This window comes from Monodon monoceros, unplaced genomic scaffold, assembly GCF_005190385.1.
Source record: "Monodon monoceros isolate NGI ecotype Baffin Bay Population unplaced genomic scaffold, NGI_Narwhal_1 Super_Scaffold_21, whole genome shotgun sequence".
Lineage (NCBI taxonomy): Eukaryota > Metazoa > Chordata > Mammalia > Artiodactyla > Monodontidae > Monodon > Monodon monoceros.
In genome coordinates, this window is record NW_021703778.1 from 50,457,809 (window position 1) to 50,478,185 (window position 20,377).

At 45.9% G+C, this 20,377-nt stretch overlaps 1 protein-coding gene across 1 annotated transcript in view; it reads right to left on the bottom strand.

The window, feature by feature from the left end:
* ADAMTS17 (ADAM metallopeptidase with thrombospondin type 1 motif 17) overlaps positions 1-20,377 on the bottom strand; it is a 348,762-nt gene that overhangs the window by 234,607 nt on the left and 93,778 nt on the right. Inside the window, exon 7 of the mRNA XM_029239604.1 lies at positions 18,320-18,363. Coding sequence (XP_029095437.1) covers positions 18,320-18,363 — 44 coding nt within the window. The remainder of the gene's footprint in view (positions 1-18,319; positions 18,364-20,377) is intronic.

Genomic DNA, 20,377 nt, shown 5'->3' on the forward strand with positions numbered 1-20,377 from the left:
TCCGCAACGGGGGAGGCCACGATAGGGAGAGGCCCGCGCACCGCGATGAAGAGGGGCCCCTGCTCACCGCAACTAGAGAAAGCCCTCGCACAGAAACGAAGACCCAACACAGCCAAAAATAAATAAATTCATTAATTAAAAAAAAAAACAAAAAAGAATGGGCAACCTCCATTTAAAAAAAAAAAATGTATGTTTATCTTGGCAACTGGAGCCCTGTGGCAAAGGAAATGCTACAACCAGCCCATAAGGCCGGCCGCAGGGGCTCCTGCCCATCCCCTCACCCTGCCTCCCCAGGAACCCTTCCATCTAATCAGCAGTTCAGCCAAGGTGGAGAGAAGCAGGCCACCCTGCTGCTCCCGAGGCACCCCTACCGCAACCCCTGCACAGCTGTTTGGTCCCTTTTGGTTTTGTAACTCTGGGGTACAGGAGACAATGTTACAGGAGAACATTGGGGTACAGGAGAAAAGCAACTTGAGGGAGGAAGCATTCAACTGAATTGCCTTTTCAAAAAACAAAACAAAACAAAACCCACTAATCATTTTCATGGAGGAAAACCCTGGAATGCCATGGGAAAAGGGAAAGGAGACCTGTGCTGTACAAGCAGCACCTTTAAGCAATTCGAGAAGAGGAAGGTCTAAACAGCCCTGAGATAGATGCCAGAAGATCCTCAGGGGGTGGGAAATGTTAAGGGAGAAATGATATTCAGGGATACTCTCATCTGTCAGCAGTGATATGACCAAGATTCCATTTGCCAGAAAAGCCATGCCTGGAGCCTGGGCAGGAAGTAAGCGGTGCTGACGGTGGGGCTAGGAGTCTATCATGCTGCCTCGCCAGTTACTTAATGCAGCTTCTGGGCGTCTAGCTTCCCCACGCTCTCAGGTAAAGCTCCCCTTGCCCCCTCCCACACTCCACACACACACACAGAGCCAGGAGAACTAAGTCCTCCTGCTTCTCTGGTACTGCCAAGGCTTAGATCAGTAGTTCTCAAACTTGAGTGTACATCGGAATCCCCCGAGAGCTTATGAAAATACAGACTGAGCAGAGAGAACTGATGCAGAAGGGCTTGGATGGGGCTTGAGAATGTGCCTGTCTAGCACCGTCACAGGTGGTGCTGATGCTGTGGTCTGGGATCACCCTTGGAGAACCATTAGCTTCCAGCATCCCTCTTCCCAAACAGCACCATTGAGGACTTTCAGGGTCTTGTTCTGCACCTGTTGGGCAGGGGGCACTGAAACAAGACCACCACGGCTGGCGGTGATGGAGCATTTACCATGAGTTCTAGGCCCTCTACCTATAATAAATACCTCACTTCCTTTCCACGACTACTACCCAAGTAAGAAATTACTACTATCCCCATTTTACAGATTAGGAAACTGAAATAAGAGGACAAGCAAACTGCCCAGGGTTCTACTGTGAGCAGCAGAGCTGGGATTTGAACCAGGCAGAGGAAAACTAGAGGCTGTGCTGGAAACCTCCACTCCCTCTGCCCCTCTTAACAACCAGTACTAAGTTCATGGAAAATCTGATGAGGTGGCAGAACATTTGGGGCAAGTCTGATTCCTTGGCTGACAGTCAATATCCTAATTATCACAAATGTCCACAGTCCCCAGCGACTGACTCAATTACCATCCCTAACATGGGTCAGCTGTTAGAGTCCTACAGGCTCAAATGGAGAGAACATAGGAAGTAACTCAGAAACCCACATCGTCACAGCTTTTTGTACAAAAGTAAATTTTTAAGATGTTTACACAACATCTATATTCATGTCACTGTGTTTTTTTTGTTGTTGTTAATTAACAAACCATAACAAGCAAATCAAGGACCCTAGCCACAATCACATAAGGCAGCGGTTCTCCAAGCATGGTCCCCAGACCAAGCATCAGCATCACCCAGCCCTCCACAGACCCACTGAATCCAAAGCCTGGGGGTGAGGCCCAGCCATCTGCATTCTAAGGAGACACCCTAGTGATTCCCATGCATGCTAATCTAAGAAGCCTATCTGACTTGGTTCCATACAGTTTATATGCACCCTCTTTAAATCTTTATTATATAAAAATATCAACTGCCTGTCCCATGCTCCACCCCCTCCTTCTCCAAGAACTGAGCCAAACCTGGCTCTGTCACAGGAGGGAACTTTGTGGTTGGATGCCTGGATCCCAGCTCCAATTCCTCTCTTCTTCTCTGCAGACAATGTGGGATAAGCTCACTTCGGTGGCTCCTGTTACCACCAGACTCAAATTCAAACTTGCGAGCCAGGCTCCCCAGGGCCCCCAGGCCTCCAAAACTCTGCCCTAGAGTCACATTACCCCTTCCAGCACAAGCATAAGGTGGGTGTCAGGTCAGCCCACATTTGCTCACTGTGCAACTTTGGGTGAGTAACTCTGCCTTGGTTTTTCCATCTGTAAATTGGAAGCTGTACCTTCCACACAAGGCCCCAGCACAGCATCTGGCAAGTGGGAGGCCCTCAATAAACATCAGGCCCCCTACCCTCAGCCTCTACCTTCTGCCTGCCTGTATTTGCTCACACTGAGACTGGAGAGGCCTGGAGAGCCTTCACCCCGACCTGCTGCTGAATCCCCACCCCAGCGCCCTTCCCAGAAGACCCACACAATGACAGGATGGGGGTGGCTGGGCATAATGTCCTGTGGCCACCGAAAGGAAGCAGAGACAAGATGTACAGAGCAGTCACCCTGCATTATGGTTTCCACAGGCATTTTCTCAGAGCAGGCCTGCAGGGGGATGTTGATATCTCATACAAACAGGGAAACTGAGAACTGATGAGTTTATTAATTGATATACCCAAGGTCAAGTAAGTGGCAGCATGAAGACTCAAATCCAGGTCTGACTGTGGCTGAGACGCAGAGCTAGGAGTACTGTACGGGGAGTGGGCCCAGGGGACACCACACTTGTTCCCACTGGGGAACAGCTGTCCACCCTGGCTGCTCACCCTGGGGACCCTTCGTTGGCTTTCAGAGATTCATACTGACGACAGAGTTAACCTCAGCACTTCTAGAAGCCCTGGCCTGCCAAAGCCATTACAGGTGGAGAGTCTGATTTCCAAACCACCCTCAGAGCAAAGTCTTCAGCCACTCAAGCTGAAATGTGAAGTCCCGCCCCATCAGCTTCCTATCCCCCTTCTCTGCTTTGTTTCTCCACTTTATCACTTTATCCCTACTCTGGAGTTTACTTACTGATAGTACATATCCATCCCCTCCACTAGGATGTCAGTTCCACAAAAACAGGGACATTCATTTTGTATATTATGCATCCCCAGGGCTGGAGCAGTGCCTGGCCCACAGTAGGTTCTCAAAGAATACTTACAAGTATGAATGCTGAAAAAGCAAGATATAGGAGAGGACAAAGATCCATTCTGCAAATAGTACATATGATAAAGACAATGAAAAGAAGAAAATACTGGGTAAAAATAATGAGTGATATATACTTGCAGAAAGAGAAAAATGAATGAGCACAGATCTGGCAGGAGGAGAGGTGGGAGTTAAACTCTCAGGCTTTACAGTGAGTGAGTTCAAGGCCAGCTGTCACTAATTAACAGTATAATTTCAGACAAGAAATGTATCCTTTTGGAGACTCAGTTTCCCATCTGCTAACAGGAATAATAGCTCTCTTAGAACGTTATTGAAAGGCAAGATATAGTTAGGAGAAAAGTACAGGTAAGAAAACAAAAGACTGAAACTGAACTGTCCTGGGTCAAATGCTGGCTCTACCTCTTACAAGCTATGTGGCTTCAGGCAAGTTATTTACCTCTCTGTACCTCAGCTTCCCCGCATGTGAAGTGGGGATTACAGCAGCACTTCCTAATAGAAATGTGAGGATTACATGAATTAAAAACATGAAGTATCTGACACAGGAGTTCTCAACAAATGGGAGCTGCTCTCAGCATCACCTCCATCACCACCCAGGATGACAGGACAAAGAGCGGCACTGGTACCTTCCATCAAGCAGGGAAGGTGGAGGGCACAGCAGAAGGCTCTGCTGGAAGCAAAGCTCCTCAACTTTCTGAGGCTAAGTTCTAAGAAGGCCTGGATCTTGGCCCCACCCCGAGGCCTGTGAGACGTTACACTGCATTGATGCCTGCTGTGGACTGCATGTTTGTGTCCCCCAAATTCATTTGTTAAAGCCCTAAACCCCAAATGTGATAGTATTAGGGAGGTAATCTGATTTAGATGCATCATGGGGTGAGGCCCCACATGAGGACACAACAGTCATCCTTAAAAGAAAAGGAAGAGAGACCAGAGCTCACTTGCCCTCCACCACAAGGACAGAGCAGTCGTCTGCACGCCAGGAAGAGGGTCCTCACCAGACACTGAGTTGACTGGCACCTTGATCTGGGACTTCCAGCCTCCAGAACTGTGAGAAATAAATGTCTGTTGTTGAAGCTTCCCATCTGTGGTATTTCCTTATAGCAGCCCGAGCTGAGGAAAATGATGCCCTTGACCAACAGAAGATATAAGGAGGCAGAGAAGCAAGAAGAGGCCACCCCTTGTGCAAGTGAGTGGAGAAGGGGGCCTCTCAAGCGCTGAAGGAGGGAGCCTGGAGAAGTGCTCCAAAACCACAGAAGCTGGCCCCTTGGCCACCCGTGGACATCTACCAAGCTACCAGTTTCCTTGGCCTGCTTAGTGCTATGGAAGTGAGGGCCAGGGCACTGCAGAGAGAAAAGGCTGATGCAGCTAGGAAGAGGGCGGACAAGGACTAATTGCCTTCGTGTAGTTGACTTGACAAGAAGTCAAACGTGAATCCCATCAGAGCCTTACAACCTTCCAGCAGGGAAGCAGTAAACCCTCTGGTGAAATGAGCCCCACCCTCAGGATCGCCCCCTTCTGGCCAATGACGGAAGAGGTGGTCTCCAGGCTAAAGCTGACACTGGGCATCTCTCCAGTGCTCAATCACAGCAAAACCAGAGCATGCCCAACACCAAAGTTCAAGGCCATCCAGGATCATCAGTGAGCCTGCTCCCCTTACACTGGGGTCAGGAAAATGCTGAGGGTGGGTGGTCCAGTTGTTACAGAACTCCTCATGTGCCTACCTGCTGCCTGGGAGACACATGAGGGGCTCTGGGCTCCACCTCACACCCAGGACTGGCGCTGGGCCCCTGATCAAGGCTAAGAAGCTGCTGGTCCATATCTAGACCACATCTGTGCAGCAGAGCTGTGCAGTACCTGTGAGTTCCCCGTCCTCAGCACTATTCTCAAGGAGCGGCAATCTTTGGGCCTCTTTTCCCTCCTCAGCCCTAAATATCTTCAACAATGGAAGGAATTTCCCTCAAGATTCCAGAGAAGTCTGAAGGGTCGCAGAACATGCCACCTCAAAATGTGCCACTTTGGCATAAAGATTATTTTGAGCTGGAGACAATTGAGAATATACAGGTACAAAAAAGCTCTCTGCCCTCCCCTCATCTGCCTAAAAGCAGGTCATAAGTTTGTAAAGGTGTCCCCCCATGCCCTCTCTACAGAAGTTAATCACTGGAGATAACCCTTGACCCTTATCAGCCAAGAGATGGCACCAGAGGACTCTAACAAACCTTGCTTTACGTAGCCCTTATGTACCATTAGGTCTCCCACATATATACTTTCTTACAATTTGCCACCCGAGAAACTCAAAGTCCTTTTCATTTGTCCATTTACTTCTTTAAAATTTACTGTTCTTTTTCAAAAAATTTCACAATTTGTATGGAAACACAAAAGACCCCGAATAGCCAAAGCAATCTTGAGAACGAAAAATAGAGCTGGAGGAATCAGGCTCCCTGACTTCAGACTATACTACAAAGCTACAGTAATCAAGACAGTATGGTACTGGCACAAAAACAGACATATAGATCAATGGAACAGGATAGAAAGCCCAGAGATAAACCCATGCACATATTGTCACCTTATCTTTGATAAAGGAGGCAAAAATATACAGTGGAGAAAAGGCAGCCTCTTCAGTAAGTGGTGCTAGGAAAACTGGACAGGTACATGTAAAAGTATGAGATTAGATCACTCCCTAACATCATACACAAAAATAAGCTCAAAATGGATTAAAGACCTAAATGTAAGGCCAGAAACTATCAAACTCTTAGAGGAAAACATAGGCAGAACACTCTATGACAGAAATCACAGCAAGATCCTTTTTGACCCACCTCCTAAAGAAATGGAAACAAAAACAAAAATAAACAAATGGAACCTAATGAAACTTAAAAGCTTTTGCACAGCAAAGGAAACCATAAACAAGACCAAAAGACAATCCTCAGAATGGGAGAAAATATTTGCAAATGAAGCAACTAACAAAGGATTAATCTCCAAAATTTATAAGCATCTCATGCAGCTCAATAACAAAAAAACAAAAAACCCAATCCAAAAATGGGCAGAAGACCTAAACAGACATTTCTCCAAAGAAGACATACAGATTGCCAACAAACACATGAAAGAATGCTCAACATCATTAATCATTAGAGAAATGCAAATCAAAACTACAATGAGATATCATCTCACACCGGTCAGAATGGCCATCATCAAAAAATCTAGAAACAATAAATGCTGGGGAGGGTGTGGAGAAAAGGGAACACTCTTGCACTGCTGGTGGGAATCTTAATTGATACAGCCACTATGGAGAACAGTACAAAGTTTCCTTAAAAAACTACAAGTAGAAGTACCAAACAACCCAGCAATCCCACTACTATACTGGGCATATACCCTAAGAAAACCATAATTCAAAAAGAGTCATGTACCAAAATGTTCATTGCAGCTCTATTTACAATAGCCAGGAGATGGAAGCAACCTAAGTGCCCATCATCGGATGAATGGATAAAGAAGATGTGGCACATATATACAATGGAATATTACTCAGCCATAAAAAGAAATGAAATTGAGTTATTTGCAGTGAGGTGGATGGACCTAGAGTCTGTCATACAGAGTGAAGTAAGTCCGAAAGAGAAAAACAAATACCGTATGCCAATACATATATATGGAATCTAAGAAAAAAAAAAAAGGTCATGAAGAACCTAGGGGTAAGAAGGGAATAAAGACACAGACCTACTAGAGAATGGACTTGAGGATATGGGGAGGGGGAAGGGTAAGCTGTGACAAAGTGAGAGAGTAGCATGGACCTATATACACTACTAAATGTAAAATAGATAGCTAGTGGGAAGCAGCCGCATAGCACAGGGAGATCAGCTCGGTGCTTTGTGACCACCTAGAGGGGTGGGATAGGGAGGGTGGGAGGGAGGGAGATGCAAGGTGGAAGAGATATGGGAACATATGTATATGTATAACGGATTCACTTTGTTATAAAGCAGAAACTAACACACCATTGTAAAGCAATTATACTCCAATAAAGATGTTAAAAAAAAACTTATATTTGGAGACAGCATTATAAATATTTATGAATGTAGGTCATTTGACAGCCAAAAAAAAAAAAAATTTACTGTTCTTTTTTAAGATGCTATACAAGCCCAAGTTCTAAACACCCCTTAAAGTTACTCCCCACTGGGTGTTCCCACGTGTATGCATGATGCATGCATTAGTCAACCTGTGTTTGCTTTTCAGTTGTTAATTTGTCCTTTGTCAGTCTAATTTAAAGGGCCCCAGCTAATGCACATAAGATGGGTAGAAGAAAATAAGAGTTAAGTTTTCCTCCCCTCCAAGTCCAAGACTGCTTTTTAATTCTTCACTAGAAACTTAACAAGATTCTGGGCCCTGCTCCTTGTCCCACCAGGCCCTGTGGGTCACCTGCCAAAGCTGTTCTTTCAGCCTGAACGTGGAGATGGTGCTGCCGTCCTCTCAGTCCCCACAGAGATGAAGTCTTCGCTGCCTTGAGACCTTAAAGTACCTCAAGGGTAGGGTCTTATATTCAACTCAGCCTTCAGCGTTTCTGATATTGGAGGTTAAGTGCTGTCGCAAACAAAACTTCAAATCTCAGTGTCTTCAGACGCTTTATTTCTCACTCACATAACATCCAATGTTTCAGGGCCTGAGGATGCTGGCTCCTGGTCGGGCCTTAGCCAGTCAACCAATAGAGGAAGAGCCTCAAGCACCATTTCACAGGAGGTTTGTAGGGGCCAGGCCTGGAAATAGTGCACATCACTTCTATTCCCATTCCAGTGGACAAAGCAGTCACTTTTGCCACACCTAATGCCAGGACGGTAGGGAAATTTAATCATCCAGGAAGAAAAAAAAAAAGGCATGGATATCAGTTAGCAGTCTTTCCATAACACCCTGGACTGTGTCAGCAACATGTGCTAAACACAACTCAGCCCTTCCTGACCATGACTCAGTGTTCTCCTTACCATGACTCAGCCCTTCCTGACCATCACTAAGCCCCATCCTGACCATGACTTATCCCTTCCTCACCATGACTCAGTGCTCTCCTAACCATAACTCAGCCCTTCCTGATGAACTCAGCACTTCCTCACCATGACTCAGCCCTTTCCTGACCATGACTCAGCCCTTTCCTGTACTTCCCCCACAACAGTACTTGTCAGTAACTTCTCATCCAAGTTGTCTATGCCAATAATTCCAAAGGCATTTGGAACCCAAACCCAAAGTAACAGCCAGGCCAAGATCTGGTCTCTGTGCAACAAAAGAGACCAATAGATTGGTCTGACATAACCTCCTCTCTCCTTCCTAAAGCACTCCTGCCTCTTAAGCTGCATATTTGTAGAAACTGAGGTTAAAAACTCAGAAACAACCTTCACATGGGAGAGCTGGGGGTTCTTCAATTTAATGAGCTCACAGACACCACAGAATCCCAGTGAACTGCCTGAAGTATGCAAGCAGCAAACAAACATTCTCCCCTAAATTGCATTTCTGCCTCCAGAGGGTCACACACGTTGTGTCCCTGTGGTTACTTCTGAGCATCACATGACTTGAGTGTGACCAACCCTAGCTCTGTATACCATGAGTGCAACAACTGAGCAGTCATTGGGAAAGTGAACTCTGGTCTTGACTCTAAAGTGATGATTTTAATGCCAGACGTAGATGAGAATGGCCCAAGGTCCAAAAATATCAGCAGTAACTTCACTAAGTCTCAGTGCCTGCAAGGTCCAATCTGGCTCTGGAATCTAAGCCAAAGAAGCACAGCCTAACAACCAAAAAGGGCCTCCTAATCCCTACTTGCATCTCTCTGAGAACATCAGAAAGGGCCGTCTAATTCAACCCACCAGCAACATTTCTTCATATGCCCTCTTCTCTCCTCACTCTCCCTCCACACCCAGAGCCTCGCCCTCTCCCAGCCTTCCTTTCCTCCCTCCTTCCCTGCTCTGCCCCCCACACCACCCCAGGGCCCTGCAGCTCTTGCAGCACCTCACTGCCACCCGGCCTCCCAGGGAGGGAAGCATGAGGACCCCCTTCTCTGGAAATTGTACTTTTTCTCTCATCTTCACCATTTTTCTTGGAAGAAATCTTTGAAAAGAAGTACTATTGAATAAAAGTAATTACTTTGCTTCCTTGGTCATAGCATTTAAAAAAAAATCGTGGTAAAGTATATACAACATACAATTTACCATTTTAACCATTTTTAAGTATACAGTTCAACGGCATTAAATACGTTCACATTGTTGTGCAACCATCACCACCATCCACCTTCAGAGCTTTTTCACCTTCCCAAACTGAACCTCTGTATCCATTAAACACTAACTCTTCATTATTCCTCCCCTCCAGCCCCTGGCATCCACTAATCTGTTTTCTGTCTCTATGAATTTGACTCCTCAGGGACTTTAGGTGGAATTACACAGTACTTGTCTTTTTGTGACTGGCTTATTTCATTTAGCATAACATCTTCAAGTTTTATCCATATCTCAGAATTCCTTTCTTTTTTAAGGTTGAATATTATTCTGTGTATAAATAAAAGGACACTTGGATTGCTTCCACCTTTTGGCTATTGTGAATAATGCTGTTATGAACACAGGTGTACAAATATCCGTTCAAGTTCCGTTTTGTTGGGGTAGATAACCTAGAAGTGGAATTCCTGGATCTTATTTTTATTTCTTGAGGACTCACCGTACTCTTTTCCATAGTGGGTGCACCATTTTACATTCCCACCAGCAGTATACAAGTGTTCCCGTCTCTTCACATCCTCACCAATACTTGTTATTTTCTGCAGGCTTTTTGTTGTTATTGTTGACAATATCCATCCTAAGGGATGCAATTGATCATCTCATTTAACCTTCACAATAACTCTGGGTATCATTATCCCCATTTTACAGAGGAGAAAACAGAGCCAGAGATATCAGGGGACTCACACAGGACAGTGGTGGTAGCAGGATCTGAACCCCGGTCTCCCCACAGAGACGATGCTCAGACTCCTGGATTGAGCCAAGCCACAGCCCAAGGAGATTCAGCGTTCACTGTGCAGATGAGGGGCTGCAGGTGGTGAACGGGAACCACCCTGAGGGCCACTGGAAAGGAAGCCATGGTGGGGGCACTTCTCTGGCTCAGGGCCCTTGCCAGCCAGGGCAGGACCCACTGCAGAGGAGCCTGGCCCCTCACTTCTCCTGCCCACTCCTCCCGATCTCAGCGAGAGGCTGCCCAAAGGCTCCAGAGGGCTTTGGGACTCACAATTACATAGAAGGCATCTCAGAAAGGCCTGGTTTCGCATTTGTGACTCTACTCCCCCACATTTCCCCCAAGCCGGGAGGGGTTTTGTGTTTCTAGCAAATTGCCTCAGCATCACATGAGTGAGTAAGAGCTGTCTGGCAAGGCAGAGAGGCTCCCACTTCTCTCCAAGCTAATGATAAAGTGCTCTTGGGCCATGAGGGTGGAAGCATCAGGGAACAACAGAGACACAGTCCTTCTGCTGATGTCATGCCGAGGCCTGCGCTAAACGAGAGGGCGGTGGTCTGTGGCCCGACACCGATGTCACTGACATCTCCCGCAGGTTAGGGACCACCTAACTGGAAGGGCATCTGCTTCAGAGTTGCCTCCGTTGGCCACCCAAGCACAGAACCCACAATGGTGCAACCCAGCGGCCTCCAGAAGGAAACTCTCCCACGAGCCACCCACTTGCCGACCTGAAGGTAGGAGGGGGCTCTACAGCCTACATCTGAAGGGCCATAGCTGGAAACCCTGCAGAGGTCAGTTCCTTCTTGCTCAGCTCTCTTGCTCTCCATCTCAAAAGGCATTCAAGCATCACCAAGTGTTCTGTGGTCTCCCATGTAGTGCCAGAACAAAGGTACCCCACGCAAAAACATACCCGCATATTTTCACCATTTTTAAATGTACTTCAGCCATTATGTAACCTTAGTCATGATCCTGGCATGAGGAAGGAGAAAAGTTGAACTTGGTCCCCTGGGGCCACTGGTTTCAGTATGGACTTTCTGCTGAGCCCCAAACAGAAATCCTGCCCTGGTTCTTGTTGTGTGGTCCCTTCTCCGGAGGGCTCCCTTCTGGGGAACTTACAGGAACAAAGAAAGCCCTCCAGACTTTAAGGTACAGAAAGTGTAAACACCACACACTTCCATGTGCAGACATGCACCTAGGCATGTGTATATGTACATATGTAATGTGCATACACATACACACTCACATTTTTATTCACCACGGTCACTATCTTCAAGCCAAACCATAGAACAGCCATACAAGGTGACCAGGAGGAAACTCCACGTGGCCACCCCTTTCTTGCCCTCACTTTTTTTCCCTCAGGCAACAGCAGCTCCTAAAAAGGGTCTTTTAAAAGACCATCTCCAACATCCATACAGGACTTAATTGGCATTTTTCATTAAATACTCTTTACCTACGTTTAAGGCCTAACAGTGAGAGAAAAAGTTAGTTTACTCAAGTACACTCAGCCCTTCCATCCACAGTTGATTGAATCTGCAGATGCAGAACCTGAGGATACACAGGGCTGAGTGTACTAGGCCACTTTATATAAGGGACTTGAGCATCCGCGGATTTTGGTATCCACGGGGGTCCTGGAAACAATCCCACAGATACCGAGGAAAGACTGTATATACTTCTTAGCTTTCACAGTAACTCTATTTCCTAACTCTCTTAAGGGAATGACCTATTTTTTTTATTGTACGATGAGGAAGACAGCAGCACTTGCCCAAACAGTCTGAACCCCTGATTGCTAGGTGCATGCATATTTTATTCCCAAAATTAAAATTGTTCATAAAACCTCTCAAAAATCACAGAATGGTCTAGAGCATTATTATAAATACCAATATAACTTCTGACAAATAGATGAATTTGCTGAAGACCTCAGGTTGTCTGATTTGTGACAACTAATATGTCATTGAATGTTAAGCCTTCTCCTTTGTAAGCTTCTCAGAGTAGACACAGAGTAGACACAAAAGACATGGTGTGGATAAGCCTGAAACTGAAGCAGGGTGCACCATGCCCAACATGAGATGGGTATGAGGTAAGGAGATGGACCCCTCAGGACTTGTTCATTCAATGGGGCAGCTTCCCCTGAAGGCAATCATCTGAAACAACTTCTAACAATCTTGAAGCAAAAGTGAACCGTGACTTCTGTAAGGTCCCAAGGAATAACAAGTAAAGTAAAACGAACATATAGGAAAGCCGTCAGAAACAAAGAAACCCGAAGCTGACTAATAAAACTTGTATTTTTACCTCAAACAATATTTTTCAGCCTCATTCAGCAACTAGAACATTTGACACCTCCACAATTCAAAACCACTCTCGAAGAATGAAGACTGACCAACACCATGAAAAGATAGAAGATGAATGCTCACTCTGAAGGAAATCCACAAGGGGGTGTCCACACTTTCTGGCCACAGCACTGGGACTGGAACAGGCAAATGGCCGCCCAGGGTGACCACTGTAAAGGGGATAATGTACAGCCAGACGATACATTTTGATGGGGTTTTTTTTTTGCGGTACGCGGGCCTCTCACTGTTGTGGCCTCGCCCGTTGCGGAGCACAGGCTCCAGACGCGCAGGCTCAGAGGCCATGGCTCACGGGCCAGGCCGCTCCGCGGCATGTGGGATCTTCCCGGACCGGGGCACGAACCTGTGTCCCCTGCATTGGCAGGCGGACTCTCAACCACTGCGCCACCAGGGAAGCCCTGATGTTTGTTTTTATACATAAAACTTGGCCTTACTTTCTTGTCTGAGCCCTAAATTATGACACATTCAGTGAATAAAAATCCAGCCAAGGCAGCATTGCGACACTGTAGCCCCAGCCTCCCTCGCCTCTCACTGGCTCCCCAGCACATTTTACATCCATGGCCTCATGGAGGGCTGGCCTGAAACAGACTTCTGAAGGAGCTGCTTCATTCCTGGACACACTCATCCTGTCAGTGGTGCTCCCTTCGTCCCTCACAGATGGACCTGCTGCATGGAGGTTGATAGCCACATTTATGAAGTGCCCCCTGGCCCGGCCAGACCTCTCAGGGAGCTCAGCTCCAGTGCTGTGGGCCACACAAAGAAGGGTCCTTCCACCCAAGTTCAGGGACAGCTGTGGAAAGGGACCCTCATGTCAGAGCAGCAGGGCCCCAGGACACCAACCGGGCTTGGACCCCCTTGACAGCCTCTCCCTGGCCTTCTGTGTGACACATTTCACGAGGCTGTGGAATATATCCATTTTCCTTTGTGTAGGACCATCACATCCCTCTCCTGGGGGAGGAAAAGGAAGGCTTTTCCAGTAATTAAAAACTATTATGAGACCAAGTAAGGAAAACGATAAATCCCGATAATTAAAACTAAATTCATAAAGCCTGAATTAGGCTGTCAAAAAAAATCACCATAGCTCAGCCTGCAGCCGAGGGTAGGAGCAGGACAAACGCACCACACCCCCTGACTGTAACTAAGACGTGTCTGGTCAGCCAGGCTGTGGTTAGACATGGCTGCTCAGGCCGGCACCTCAGAGAGGCCCTGGGGTGTGGGAGGAGGAGGGCAAAGGGCCAGCAAAAGCCTCCAGAGGTCTCTAGCCTCCACGATCCTGGAAGTCGGGCACCCTTTTCTCACGTAGGAGGCTTCCTCGTTAGGATGGTGGCAGGAAAGCAGATCACACAGGATGAAGCAATTCAACAGAGGAAAAGCCCACACCCCGCAAAGGCAAGTCTGAAATGTGCACAGTGGGAACCACAGTAAGAGGGCAGCTGCTTCTGTTAGGGAAGAAGGCTGTTTTCCCAGATCCTGCTGCCTTAAGAATTGCCTTAAGTTCTCCTTGTGCGTGTCTTCCCCCAAGGTGGAGATGAGCAAGACCTCTAAGTGTCACCCCTTCCCCTTCCATAGTGGCTCAAGAGGAAGGGAGGGTCTGTCTGGTGTAAATCTTTAAAAGTGTCTCCACTTGTCTGCTCAGTCAAGCCGCCAGCCAGTGTGGAGGAGCTTGGTGAGGCCTCTCTCCCACAGGAGTCAGGACCACCTTAGAATCAGGGCCAGGGAAGCCCCATCACCTGTGTCAGCAGGACCCCTGTCAAGTGCACAGAGGATGTGTCGGTGTCTCGGGTTTCAATCTTTACAAAAAGATCAGGGATGTAGTGGATATTGTCATTCTGAGCTGTCCAGCTTCATCCTTCCTCTGTAAAGCACCCCCTCTACAGACCCACCTTGCATGCACTCGTTGTGGGAGGTGCCGCTGCCTCCCTGTGGAAGCCCAAAGGGCCAGAGCCACCCTCACCCCCACGCAGGTGGGGGTAGAAAGAGGCAGCCACGTGACTGAGAGCAAGACTCGTAATGGGGAGCCGGTGACACGGTAGCTGTGGGGCAGACGGCGCCATTCCTCTCAGCCCTGATGCAGACCTCTGCCTGGGGTCCGCAGCCTTCCCCCGCTCCAGGGCTCTCTCGGGCGCTAGCTGTGTTCCAACCTGGTCCTCCAGCCTCAGGGGCAGTCCCCCTTCGGATCCACGCCCTTTTTGCTTGTTTCCACAGTCAGGAATCCTGTCTGATGAGCTGGGCTAATGCAGACTGGGCAGTGTAGAGGGGAAGTATCCATATTATTCATGGAACCCCAAACTCCACCCACTACCTCAGAGAGTCTTCAAATGAATCATTCAAATTTAACTTTGAAATTTACTTTAAACTACTTTTAAAAATTAAACTATTATAAAAACAGTGATTAAAACATTTACAACAGTAGGTTACCTTTGGGGGCATATCTCTGGGGGACTTGGAGGAGGCATGAGGGAACCTTCTTGGGGCTGAGAACATTCCACATCTTAATCTGAGTAGTTGTCTGAGAACACAGGCATGTGATTACACAGCAATGTGGGCGTACCTAATGGCACTCAACTGTCCACTAAAAAAATGATTAGGATGGTAAATTCTATGTTATATATATTTTACCACAATTTAAAAAAATAGATTAAAACAGAATTCAAAACACTCCTTTAAAACTATTTCAATAAATAAGAGATAAACTAAAAAACAAGTATAGGCATAAATTTTTTAAATCCATCAAGATTTGTACCCTTTACTATCTGTAAGTTTTATTCTAATTAAAACAACAAAGCAAACAAAAAACACTATTATATACCAAACATAAGATGTTGATAACCCCCAAATTTTCCCAGTTTCTCAAGGTACCAGATTATCTCATTTTCTAAAAAACTCAGGGCACAGCCCTTCCTGCTAGAGTTGGATCCTGAGATTTGAAGGCAGCTGTTCAAAATCTCTTAGCATTGGCAACCACATATTTATGTGATTCAGATTATTTTTCCATTCTGTGGAATCAAAACAAAATACAAAAATAAATTGGATGCTGGAATGACAAAATTACAATGATGGATTACAGATAAGTAGTAACCAAGGTTAGGGAAAGGGAGGGAAGGAGAGGGTGATTCTATAAGGCCAGCCCGAAGGAGCTGCTTGGAGGGGATGGACCAGTTTTGTTCCTGATTGTTAAGGTGGATGGACAAATTCACACATGTGATAAAATGTCATGGAACAATAGGTAAAAACATAACCAAAAATAAGTGCATGCAAAACCAGTGAAACCTGAGTAAGATCTGTAGTTTAGTTGACTGCATGGTGCCAATCAATTTCCTGGTTTCAGAAATCCACTATAGTTACATAAGATGTTACCATAGAAGCTGGATGATTGGTATGAGACTTCTCTGTACTATTTTGACAACTTTAAGAAATTCTATAATTATTTCAAAATATAAAGGTAAAAAAATACAGAAATAAATTGGATGAGACTGCTATAAGACTGCCATAAGCCCAGTTTTTAAATTATCTTTATCAAATTACCCATTATTCTTACTGACTTGATAATATGTACAAGTAAATTATGACACATTAAAACAAATGTGTACTAACAAAACACCATGTAGGTTTTGTGATTGTTTTCCCCAAAAAACCGTAAGTTGAAGCCATAACCCGTAGTGTGAATGTATTTGGAGATGGGGACTTTGAAGAGGTAATTAAGATTAAATGAGGTCATAAGAGTGGGGTTCTGATCCAATATAAGTGGTATCCTTATAAAAAGGGGAGATTAGGACACAGGCATACATAGAAGGAAGACCATGTGAGGACACAGGGAGAAGACGGCCATCTACAAGCCAAGGCGAAAGGCTTCAGGAGAAATCAACCCTGCTGACACTTTAATTTTGAACAAGCCCCCAGAACCGTGAGACAATAAATTTCTGTTGTTTAAGTCTCCCAGTCTGTGGTATTTTGTTATAGCCGCACTAGCAGACGAATACAAGTAGTGTGGTGATGTGGTTTAGAGGAGGGAAGGATGCTTGAGAGAGCTAGCTGTCTGCACAGATATGAAAGTTACATATTCAAAAGAAAATTAAAGCTGGCTCTAAATCACATGAAAGAAAACCAGGTCATTAGATGCACACTACTCAAAAATACTGTAGTTCCTTCATCTGCATTCATTTGTTTATTCCTTCATTGGATCAACAGTGGCGACTCAGCCTCTCCAGCCCTGTGCCAGGCGCTGAAGGATATGACACATGGGTTAAAGCCGGACTCTGCTCTGTGTAGCACAGTCTTCCAAGGAAGATGTGCAGACAAGTGCAGTACAACGGAATCATGTCTCCGCAGGGGCAAGCATAGGGAGAGGAGGGGCAGGGAGCAGAAGCCCCTCCTGGGTGAAGTGTGGAGGTGTCAGAGCTGAGCTGTGAACACTGGGAAGAAGTAGCCAGTCCTCTGGATAGCACTGGCCTTGGCAGCCATGGCAGTGGACAGATATGGACATATACCAGTCCTCTACAGCCCCAACTAGACTCAGGCATCAGCTAACCCTCTATCAAAGCTTACTTCACATTGCATTTGCCTAGTAATTCTGTTATGGAGACAGCCCCCAAATAACGAAGCACAGATTGGTTACTTGGTTTTTAACACCTAGCTCTCAGATTTGTCTAGAGGATTGCCAAAGTATAATATAAAAAATCATTTTGAAACTCTAAAATGTGACATAAATGCTAGCTATCATTCTACTAGATTTGGAAAGACCTTGTAAGTCACCTAGTCCACAGTGACCATTTTATGGATTATGGAGATTTACTGAACGTCACCCAGCTTGTACCTGGAAGAGCCAGAGAGAAGGCCTGGGATTACCCGCTGCCAGTACTCCACGGGAAGCACAGGTTTTTAACGTTTGAATTCCACAATAATATATATTCAATCCTATACTGTTTTCCTTCAATTTTCCTACAATTCTAAGCACATTCAATTCCAAACCTTGCTTTTGGTGGTGCAATATTTCAACCTCTTAGTGAATAGAGGTTTGTGCTATAGCAGACAAAATTGGTTTCTGTTAACCAAGTGCTCTATTCCTACACTCAAAGACTGGTTCCAATTTGAAACCTATTAGAGTTCAAGAGCAAGCCAGATATAACTGAAGATAGGAGAGAAAGGAAATGGCAAGTGAAGGGGAAGGTGGGGGAGGAGGTGTAGGTAGAAGGGCAGGGGGAGAGGGAAACTGTGTTTGCCAGCACTACTTGTCAGCATCACTTCCGTTTGACCAGAAAGCGATGAGCCTGATGCCAAGGCTGTGGAAGGACACCAGTCCCACAGCCCTGCAGTCACACTTCACCTCTTATGACACTTGGTGAAGCTTATGTCTCATGACAATCGTGTAATTCAGCGAGGTCCCCCTCCTGCACTGGAGATCAAGAGGCTCAGAGACAAATGCAACCCAACTACAGTCACTTCAGGACAGCCTGAGGGTTCCTTCCTTTGGTTGAACTTTTCATATCTTCCTTACTAACCCTTTGTCTAGATGCCTTCTGCCATAAGCAACTACAAAACTTTTTAGGAAAGAAGAAAAGTAAAATAAAATCAGAAACCAAATTTACCAAAAAGAGGTAACAGAAAAGGCAGAGTTTGTTTGAGGATGGCTCCTTCAGACTGTGTTATCAAGTGTCCACATTATCACAGGGTATAGAGTTATTATTTTAACTCTAAACTTACCAACGGTGTCACAAGGTTCATCTTTGTGTACGCAGAAATCTGTCCTAAAAAATTTTAAAAAAAGAAATAGTCAGGTGTGTAGTACCTCCAAGAATGGGAGAAGAAAACATTGTCAATTAGTCTAATTAATCTTGATTATTCGTCTTGCCCATAACAAAGTTATCACTTTAGTTGCCACCTGTTATAATGAAGAATAACTAGCAGCGTTTGCCAAGATTAACCACATTTCCAACTGGTAGGCCCAGTTACCCCATGTAAGATCCTCCTTTCATAGCTGAAATATTCCATAAATAACACTCAGTTGCTGGAAGGACTCCTTCCAACGCTGAAAGTTTCAGAAGATGTTTACCAAGTCATGTATCAGAGATAATTATTAGTCAATATCATCAAACTATAGTGACTTCCTAAGTTACTCTACTTGGGCAGCAACTGGTTTTAGATGCTGGAATGACCATGTATCACTTACATGAGAACACAACAAAAAAGTCATTTCTAAAACTTATATTCTTTAAAGCTCCCTAGGATCTCCCAGGTGTGTGGCTGTGGACAAATGAAACAGCAAAGATGCTCGAAATCTGATCCAGCCTCGGTTCTGCAAGTACAAGGGCCTCCCTCTGGCCTGTGAGGTATGAAATGAGGAATCTGGGCCATTCTTTTCCAAAACCAGAGCATTCCCACTATTCTGCCCATAAGTTCCCTAGTTGGGAGGTGACCAGAGCGCTGGCTGGCGAGGTATCTTGCCCAGGACTGGGTGAGGACAGCAGTGCCTGGCCCCACGTTCATCTTCTCATGGCATACCGTGGGGACTGGTAGAAAGCACCCACTCATCTGCATCTCTCTAACCAGTGCAGCTTCAGGTTGAAAAGGTGTGTTCTGAAGGCACCTCTTCTCATTTCACTTTTTAAAAATTCTCTGGGAAGAAAAATGGGTCAGGCTGGCACTAAGCAAAGTTGTCAGTGAAAGTGGCAGGTCCTGGATGGGTCACACATCGCCTTCCCTCATGAGATAACACCTTCCCCTTTCTGACACTCCATCCCCACCTCGGCATTCAGTGTCCTCAATTCCTCTCCTACTCTCTGTCAAAACTCTATTCTCACGGAAGGATCTGATCTGCCATTCACACTGGGGACAATGACAAGAAGGTAATGTAATATCATCAGCTTTCCTTTTACCTCCACTCCAAACCACAGCACATTCTATCCTATTTGCCTCCATAATGTAACCCATGTCTAACGCCTCTCAGCACTATGTGAATGTCCATGTGAGTGGAGCAAAACCTGCTTGTTCCCAGCCCTGGCTCTGCTTCAGGCTGGCCTGAAAGTTGTCAAAGACTCTACCCGCCCACTAGACCCGCAGAGGCCAGATCTGTAGGTTTAAAAGATTCCACTTGGGGTTCTGATGTACAGAATTTCCTGGTCCAGGCCACTGCCTCAGGCCAAGAAGTCTTGCCAGGCACCCTGGACATCCTGTGAGTCCAGAGGAAAGGGCAGCTGGCATGGGTGTGACAGCTTTGAAGAGGTGGCCCTGAAGCTGGCCAGAGAGACATCTAGGAGCTGGGCCAATCAACTAAGCAGCCCACATGGGTTTTGCTGACTGCGTCTCTAATTTTTTCATAATGAACATATATATTTTGGTAATCAATTTTAAAATAATTTTAACAAAGGAAAAAGGAAGGCTTCAAGACCCTCAGGCTTTTCATAACCCCCTCCAAAATCAAGGGAGCCTCCATAGAAATGGAGATGGAATAGCCATAGGAAAATGAAGATTCGTGCCTTGATTTTTCTGTCAAGGACGACCTTTCAGAAGACTAATTAACAGGCAGTAGAGGGTGGCAAGGAAGACACAGAGGCAGAGAAGAAAACAAATAAAATTAGGGACATAAATATGTTCACTGGTCTGGTATCTAACTAACCCCAACTCAACATTCTTGATCTGACACCCTTCCCATTGGAACGTTTTGGGCATGTCTCTCTCTCTCTCTCTCTCTCTCTCTCTCTCTCTCTCTCTCTCTCACACACACACACACACACACACACACACACACACACACACACACAC